The following is a 9,385-nucleotide window of genomic DNA, read 5'->3' on the forward strand; positions in this document are numbered from 1 at the left end:
TTTTGTCTGTGTCCTTCATGCTTGCTTTTTTTTCACTTATGTTTTCTATTCCTTTTTGTTTACAGCCGGTGGTGTTATAGTGCTTTATTTCTTCGTAATTTTCACATGGCTTTTCTACTTCTACTGCTCCTGTTATGAATGGTGCCTTGATTAATATTCTCCTTCCTGTTATTCTTTTAACTTTATTTATTTCTCTGTTTTCTTCTTTAACGTAGTTTGCTTTAATTAAATTTTTTACTTTTGTTTGTGAAACAGCAGAGACCGATAATTAGCCAACTTTCAAAAGGTCGAGCTTGATAAGCAAATACTAGTGTTATAATTATGAGACGAACGTCCCTAATTTCAGTGCAGGACCATGCTAGATGCGGTTGGAATTGATCATGCGTTTGTGCCTTTTATTCCAAGGAGGTCAAATAAATCAATATATATATACATTATGCAAATAGCTACATTTTAAAGAAATTAACTAGTTTGTATTTGCATTTTGAAAATACACCATTTAGTTAATGTATTTTATTTTCATTAAATTTTTTAGTTTTTTCATTAAATTTTCTGTTAGTCAATAAATTTTAAAATTAATTAAACTACTATTTAGTCTCTCTATTTTAATGAAATTTATTAGTTGGTTCCTATATTTTAAATAACATTACTATTTAGTCCATTGATTTTAGCAAAATTAATTAGTTAGTTACAATATTTTGAAAATATATTCTTAGATGAAAGTGGAAATTTTATTTTATGGAGACTAAATTTGAAATTTGTATTTTTATAAAATTGTTTAGGTATTTTTATTGAAATCCTTAGGCATCAATTTTATATTTTCTCTATTGAAAAACAATTTTCCTGGATTATCACTTGATTACTTAGAGATCTAAGGAAACTAATTAACCTTTTTTGCGCATATAGTTTGTACTATATTCTATCAAGTGATGAAAATAGAGAGAGAATGAATGGGAGAAGGATATGAGTGCAGAGGGGAAGAAATATGAGAGAGAAATAAGAGAGGATAAGAGAGAAATAAGAGGGAGAAGGTCATGATAGTTTAGATATAAAAAAATAATCGAAGGGATTAAAAAGTTAATTAATCTAAATTATAAGGACTAACTAATGTACCTTTAAAATACAGGAATTAACTAATTAATTTTACTAAAATAGATAAACTAAATAATAGTTTGATTGACATTAAAATTTTTTGACTAATAGAAAAATTGAGGTAGAGACTAAACCGTTTAAAATATAAAACTAAATGATGTATTTTTTTTAAATAAAGAGATTAAGTAATTAATTTCACTAAAATGTAGAGACTAAATAATATTTTTTTCATTTTAATTCAATTAAAATTGAAATTTAAAATTTTTCAATATTAAAATTTTAAAAGTAACAGTTTCAATGCCATAAAGCTTTAAAGCTTTTATTAATTATTAGTTATATGCAATAAGTAACAATACTTTTAAAAGGCATGTCATTTTTATTCTATGCCTTGTTGGCAAGAAGGTAAGCATCAACGGCCTTGTTGAAGTTAGCTAGAAACTCCATGTACTTGTGAGGAGGTGGGATGTCCTCGTTTTTTTTCTCATATTCTATACTCCATTTTGCCAAGCTGCCTGGACCGATTGTTGTGACCTGAACGATTGGCTTGTAAGTCTTGTAGTGTTTCATGATCTCTCCTTCCAATATGTTGAAGGTGATAGTCCTACTTTGCTCATCTATGGATTCCACCTTCTCCTTAACTGTCTCACAATTCCCTAAAATCATATGAAACATTAATTAAAGTATGACTACTATAAGCTCGACCTTATATAAAAATGAATTTAGTAATTATTAAATTAAATATTTATATCTAAAATCATATAATCATTATATATACTTTAGTTAATTAATTCTACACAAATCATGATATAAATATTTAATCTAACAACTATAAAACTCGTTTCATATGGGATCGAATTTATATTAAATGCTCCATATAACTTTGATAAAAATAAATTGAAATATAATAAAGCAAATGAATAATTAATTTCGTTACATCTGATTGCTAGAAAAATGATACATAATTAATAAGGGGCACTATTAATAATAAGTACGATTTTATATGGAATGGGTTTACTAATTATTAGATCAAATATTTGCATATAGATTTATAGACTTATCATACAAACTTTCATTAATTTTACATATATCTTGATAAAAATATTTAATCTAATGGTTATTAACATTATTTTCATATAAAATTAGATGCGTCTAACTAATAAGTTTTAATTAGTGGTACAATTGAGATCAAATAAAATTATACCCAACTCAACTCAACTAAGCCTTTATCCCAAAAATTTGGGGTCGGCTAGAGATCAAATAAAATTATATATAAAAAAAAAAAAAAAGTGATTCTGCAATATTGTAATAAGGTGAGATTATACTAATTGCAGTCTTACCAGCAACATAAGTCCACAGCCTGACTGAGCCCACAGAGTCCCAATCGCCTTGAAGAGCTTGAATGTCCTTTACATAATCAGGGCAGATCTTGGGTATGAGATACGCTTTGCTTCTTAAAATCTCATAAAACTTAGCAGCAGAGGATTTAATCTCTGTTTGGACTTCCAGCTTTTCGATTTGAGCCATTTGATGATATGAAGCAAGCAACGACTGCAGTGACAATGTCTAGGCCATAGCCTCAGTATATAGAGAACGAAAGGGAATCACATGACCTGTATTGCAGGACCAGCTCCAAAAAGTGAAAGAATTCCATCAGTAACGTGAACAGCTCAATAGACGATAGAGAAATCAGATTCTTGAATTTGTCAAGAATATATGTCAATAGTTGTCTTCAAATTTAGAAGTGCTAAGATTCTTTTGTTATCTTTACGCTAAAAAAGGAAAAATTAAGGAAACGAAGTGTTAGAAAAATAGTGGATCAGATTCTTGACAGGTCCACCAAGAAAAGATGGATATCAAATCTTTTTCCACTAGGGAAGAGAATATTTTGATAGGCAATTCGGAGGTGCTGATTTTGATCTAGATTAGCCTCGAATATTCAAAGAAAATAAAAATGATTGAACTGACCTGATATTCTCCATCTTTGTTTATTTTTCTACTGTTTTGGATAAAAATTTGGGTGCAAGTGATGTAGATATACTTCCTGTAAAGATGGAAGGAGCACAAGCAATAGCTTGATAGGATAACACAGAATAAACTTTTAAAACCTGCAAAAGAGCAATAGGAAGAAAGAGGAGAGAAGGAGGACAGCAACAGCAGACATGTCTTGCATCTGCAGCACAGCTTTTCAAAAAACAAGACTACAAAATATACAAGAAAATGAAATAAAGAAAAGCACCAGAGGCCAACCAAAAGTCCAAAACTTCCAAATCGAGTCGAATACGCTAAAATTCAGATATCAGACTGCAGTCTTTGTTTAAAAAGTTTTGTTTTGTTCACAACTCAAGGTCAGCAAATAGAATTGCAGATAGCTTGACATTTGAAAGAACAAGCAAGCTGTGAGTCGATTTGGTACAAGTGATTATGGATAAAACTGCATTTGACATCATAAAACTATAATTAATTAAGCATAAAAAGAATGAATATATCTGTTGTTCTATCCTTTTCATTTGCTGGTTTAGTTATTTCAGGATTTGCTTATCTGTTATGATTTGTTCTCTGTATAATAGAAGGAGAAGGATTTGTAAGGATGATTTGAGAAATTATTTGGGATAAGACCTATTGAGCTTTTTGATCTTGGTTAGATTCATCTCGGTTTTGGTTAGCCACTATTTTCTACATTATCTTTCTCTCTGGTTCCACATTTTCAACTCTCCCCATCTTTTCAGCTATTTTCTTTCTCCTTTTCCTTCAAACCAAAAAAAAAAAAACCCTCTTCCACTTCAAGGTTTTTCTTTACTTTTCATCTCTCAAACAAAATTGTAAAATTGAAGAAGGCAAATATATAAGTGGGAATGACCCATATACCCATTGATTTAGGTTTTAAGTTGGATGTGTTGTAAAACCCATGAGTGTTCTTTCAAGAAGAATTCTCTTCAGGTGTTTAGCTCCTCAGATCTCTAACAAGTGATATTAGAGCCGATGGTGGAATGTTTGATGGCTCTAGAGTAGCTCTTAGAGATATATGCTCGAGTGGGTAAAATAAATTCACACTTAAGAGAAAGATTGTTGAAAATATATAAATATGAAATTCTCATATCAAAAAAAGATGAGATGATAAAAGACATATAAGACTCATCTCTAAAAAATAAATCTCACTATCAGGTTACATTGCACCTTTATTTTTCTTTATAATATTTTTTAAACTATCTTAAATAATTTTCTAATCGGGTAAATTTATTTTCTTTCACATTTAGTTTGTTTATATAAAAAAGTTTTTTAACTCAAATTTGGAAACTATAATTTTTCATATCTGCCCATTTATAATTTATATTATTTTATTTTTAATTATTTAAAGGAAGGTAGACATTTAAAATTAGGGTCAAAACTAAATATAAATTATAGAATTAATTCATTATGCAGTAAGACTTTTTTTATGTAGATAAATTTCTTATAAAAAAAATCAATTATCAAAGAACACTCCCCATGACAATAAAGTTACTACAAGAGATGACGTGCAAAATTTTTCAAAGAAAAGCATCAAGCAAAGCAGCAGAAAGATAGAAGAGTTGCAGCTTTTGTAGAGTTATTTATTTTTAGCAGATAAATTTACTTGGCTAGATTTAAGCAGCTGAGTTTATTAAAGCAGTCAACATTAATTTTCTTTTTTTAAAAGTCAACATTAGTAGGCAGAGCAGTTATTATTTTCTCCCTTGTTTCTTTTTCCTCTTTCTCTGATGTGTATAAAACAAGGATCTGCTGAAGCTTTGATTTGATGGAATGAGAATTGTCCGCATCTTTCTCTCACTTTGTGACAAAAAGTGTTTTAAAAATTAATTTGTATGATTTATAAAATATATTTTTTATTTAAAAAATTATAAATAAATAATTTTTTAATTATAAAAAAATAACTTCTTATTTTAAAATTAAAAAATAGTATTTTAACGCTTTCTTTACTATCATTTGCTTTTTTTAATTGTGATTCCACTTAGGTTTTTAAATTATTGAAACTAGTGTCCTTCACTTTGTTTTTATAATAAATTTAATTATTTTTTAACTGATTTTAAATGTTATATTAAATAATATTTAATATTTTTTGTAAAATATTTGTCAAAAATAAAATTATTTTTTATGAAATAAATAAAAACGAAATTGCTATATAAATTAGATTTTGAGTTAATTCACTAACTAAAAATTATTTGAAGCTAAAATATTATTTTTTAAATTTTAATTATTTAATTTTCAAGTCAATGAATTATATTCCAGTCCATCACATAAATTGTCTGGTTGATCTTCATCAGACCCTCAATTTTACCTGTCATTTAGATTTGGATGGTCACGAATTGAGTATGAATTGACATGGGTACAGATAGTTCCAGCGATGGGTTAGCTTCGATTTGTGGCAGGGGAAGTGATCCGATTCAAAAATTCAAAATCAGTGATTTCAATTTCGGTCTGATTTAGAGATGATTCCAATTCCAAATTTGATGCAATCTAAAGGTTGATTTTTATTTTTATTTTTATTTTTTTTAAGTGGACGAACTATCTAGTCCAATCTAATTTAAGGGTTGAGGAGAGGGATCGGGCTTGATACCCTAGAATATTGATTTTGATTTGATTTAAACTTTTTAATCATTGACCGATTTTAATTTTAAATTTAAACAGATCAATTTTTATCTGATTTCGAGCCCAATCTGAAACATGACGGATTCTAGGTATGAACCGAATAAGGAGGTCAAGTTTGAATGCGAAAAAGCCTTGGAATTAAATTCAGTGAAAATTGTATGGTTGTGTAGACCGATCAGCAGCTTTGAATGAAGAGTTAAGGAGGAAAAAAGAGAGAGCTGATCTTGGACAAAGAGGGTGGTTAAAACGCACGACAGCGTACCCTCTCCGGAAGGAGCAACAGTCACCATTTGGGTCATAACATATAACAAAAACACACATCAAGCAATAACACACATACGTTACACAGCCTAATTGAAGGTAATAGCACATGCTGAAGACACTATTATTCATTGGAGGAAGCAAACACACTTCTTTTTTTTAGTAAATAAGACGAAATTAATAAAGGATTTGTGTCTTCCGGTTCTGGTACTTCAAGCGCTAGTAGCGTATGCATCAACATCCTTGGTGACATTGATAGCTAAATCCAGGAATTTCTTCGGGTCTGGAATATCCAGGCTTACTTTCTCATACTCCCAAATCCATTTCACCAGGCTACCTTCACCTTTGGGTATAACTTGAATGGTGACGTTAAAGCTTTTGTACTTTTTCAGTATCTCTCCTTCCACTGTGACAGAAGTTACAGACTTCTTTTCCTCGTCTACATGTATCCTTCCTTTTACAGTCTGAACTTTCCCATCTACAGATTGAGAAGAAATTAAATTAAAGATATTAAATATTATTACTTACTTCGAAAGAGCGCATGCTAATATAATATGACACTATTGATTTAGAATTATACTATACATGCATACATACATATGTATTTGTTTTTACGTTACCTAAGTTAAAAGTCCACTGCTTGATTGAGCCTGAGGAGTACAAATCACCTTCATGGACCTCAACGCCATGTAAATTCTCATGGTGAGTTTTGGGGACAATATGTGCTTTTGCTCTGTATGTGCTGAAGAACTTTTCAGCAGAGGATTTTACCTCTATTTCAGTCTCCAATTTGCCCACTAGAGCCATATTATCTAGCTGACAAGATGTATATGCGAAACTCAAGTTTCAGAATAGAGTAGCTAGGAAGCAGAGGTGTGAAAAAATGTGGGTAGATGCCACCTATATATAGTAGTCTTGAAAGTTTCCCACTTATGCTTCCTGTTTCTCAAAATTACATATAAAATCTCAAGTATGTTTTCCTAGCCATACAAAACAATGCGGACAGATATAAGTATTATTGATACCACTTACTATGGTTTTTAGACTTGCCCCGATTTAAAAATCGGTGAAGTCAGAGAGTTAAGCATTTGAAGTTCAATTGAGATTGAACCGAGATCGAACCAAACCATAGCATAAAATCATGTATGATAATATTATGAATCTAATACAAATCATCATATTTGATATAAATGTCCATAAATAAAGTTTTACATCATACTTAATTAAAAAAAATAAATTTAACATAATTGTTCATATAAACTATATTCAAAATAAGTCACTATAAAATAATAATAGCTTAAAAATTAAAGAACAAACGGATTGAGCACTTGAGCTATATTTTTTGGTCTTTAGTTTAACAAAATGACATCATTTTGATTAAATTGATTGAATAGAAACACAATAATAAAGATCCGTCAGACCCCGTTAAACCTACAACAGATCAAACTAGTTGACAGTTACTCAATCGATCCGTCATGAGATTTTTTCGGTTTTAATGATATGCGGATTTTGAGAATAAATGAAACTATTTAATGAACCGGTTCACGGTTTTCATGATTCGACTAGCTGGATCCGTCCAAGTTTCTAAACCATGCTATCTACTCTCCAAAATACTCAAGTATTGGATTCGATAACCCAGGCGTTTAGATACCCACACCTGAACCATATTCATGATTTGTAATAGAAAAATGATTTGGTCATGACCTTGATTCAGACATCGCATACCATGATTTAAAGACCATAAGACTCGCATGATGAAGTTATACGTAGAGTCCTAGTGTAGGTAATTCTATCCAGTACAGATTGTAAACCTATCCCTGCGGAATTCTATATCCTACCTCTAATAAGATTTATTCAAATAGGAACCTAATTCATTTGCACTTTTAATAGCAGAAGAGTGTATTCGATGCCTATATAAGCAGATCAAAACTTCCATAATTAAGTATATTATCTTTTCTGATTCATTATATATGTTGCTCTTGAATATCATTATTAGTTCAAGTATCGGAAAACTTACGAAATCAACCCACATCTGTTCTTACTTGTTTTACATATATATGCCCTCAAAAGAACGTAACAACAACATCAATTACCAACATTAATCAATGATTTATTTAAAAAAAGAAAAAACATTAATCAATGATTTGCCATGTTTTCCACTATGAATTATTTCTATATGATGCACTCACAGACTTGGACAATACCTTATTGGTTTTCCATTTGATTTTTGATTTTTGGTTTTTGTTATTTAATTATTAAACAAAATACATAAATTAAATATTTTTATTTTTATTTTTATACAAAATCACAAAAGTGGTTTTCCCATTTCCTAAATTTATTATTTGGAAAAAAAAATTAAGAATTGAAAAACAACAACAAAAAAAAAATTTTCATAAATGATATATACAAAACAATCAAATGACTAGCATTCGAAATGATTTACACAACAAGAAAGAAAACATAATTGATACATTTCTTTTTATGTGTCTCTGCAAATGCTTGAAATGACGCAAGTATTCATTAATTACTTTATCAGACTGAATTATCAATCTCTTAGCACAATTAATTGGATAATTTAAGATATGACTTAAAATTTTGGTAAGATTTTTATTTTTTTTTAATTTAAATGAAAATATTTTTAAAATAAAATTTTATTTATTTCACAAAAAATATTATTTTAAAAAATATTTTTTATGTTTTTAGCATTTAAGATATTTAGAAAATGAATAATAAAAAATATTTTCATGATGAAAAGAAATGTTAAATTATTTTTATAGAAAAAAAGAAAGTTTTTTTTCATTTTTTAAATTTTGATAATCTTATTAAAATTAAAAATATTTATAAATATATGAAATAAATACATATTATTAATTTAATATTGCAATCAACTAATAAAAAATATATTTATGAAAAAATATTTTTTTTAAAAATATTTTTTATATATAAATTATTTTTCGTGAAATAAAAAAAGTCATATATAATTATTTTTCTATATAGAGTATAGTTTTTATTTAAATGTTATTCCTATTTGAGTGAAATTCTTATTAAGATTAGAATTGAAAATATTAATATTAAGTATTTTGAAAGAAATTATTTGAATATATATATATATATATATATATAAAGACTTTTATTCATTGTCAAAGGAGTATTATCCATTAAAAAGACACCCTTCTTGATGTGTGTTGTGTATTTAGTACAGGTACCTTAATTTTATTGGTTGAAGTAATGAAATCAAACAAATTTAGGTAAGCTGCCCACATCAAAATTAAGCAGTACAAACATTGAAGGAAAGTTTGAGGGTGCAACAATTAATGTATTGCTGGTCAGTTGTCTTCCATTAAAAGGGCCCTCAATAAAAATTTCACTTAATTATTGCGTGTATAATTAGGATTAATTGAATATAACC

General features: G+C 28.5%; 1 protein-coding gene across 1 annotated transcript; it reads right to left on the reverse strand.

The window, feature by feature from the left end:
* Nucleotides 1-1,390: 1,390 nt before the first annotated feature.
* On the reverse strand, nucleotides 1,391-6,877 carry LOC110639745 (MLP-like protein 34). The gene is made up of 5 exons (XM_021790820.2): nucleotides 6,597-6,877; nucleotides 6,192-6,454; nucleotides 3,198-3,290; nucleotides 2,430-2,655; nucleotides 1,391-1,745 (listed from the first exon to the last, which is right to left on the reverse strand). The coding sequence occupies exons 1-5, from the start codon at nucleotides 6,781-6,783 to the stop codon at nucleotides 1,474-1,476; spliced, it is 1,041 nt and encodes a 346-aa protein (XP_021646512.2). The 5' UTR covers nucleotides 6,784-6,877; the 3' UTR covers nucleotides 1,391-1,473.
* Nucleotides 6,878-9,385: the final 2,508 nt, after the last annotated feature.

This window comes from Hevea brasiliensis, chromosome 18 (genome assembly GCF_030052815.1).
Source record: "Hevea brasiliensis isolate MT/VB/25A 57/8 chromosome 18, ASM3005281v1, whole genome shotgun sequence".
Classification (NCBI taxonomy): Eukaryota; Viridiplantae; Streptophyta; class Magnoliopsida; order Malpighiales; family Euphorbiaceae; genus Hevea; species Hevea brasiliensis.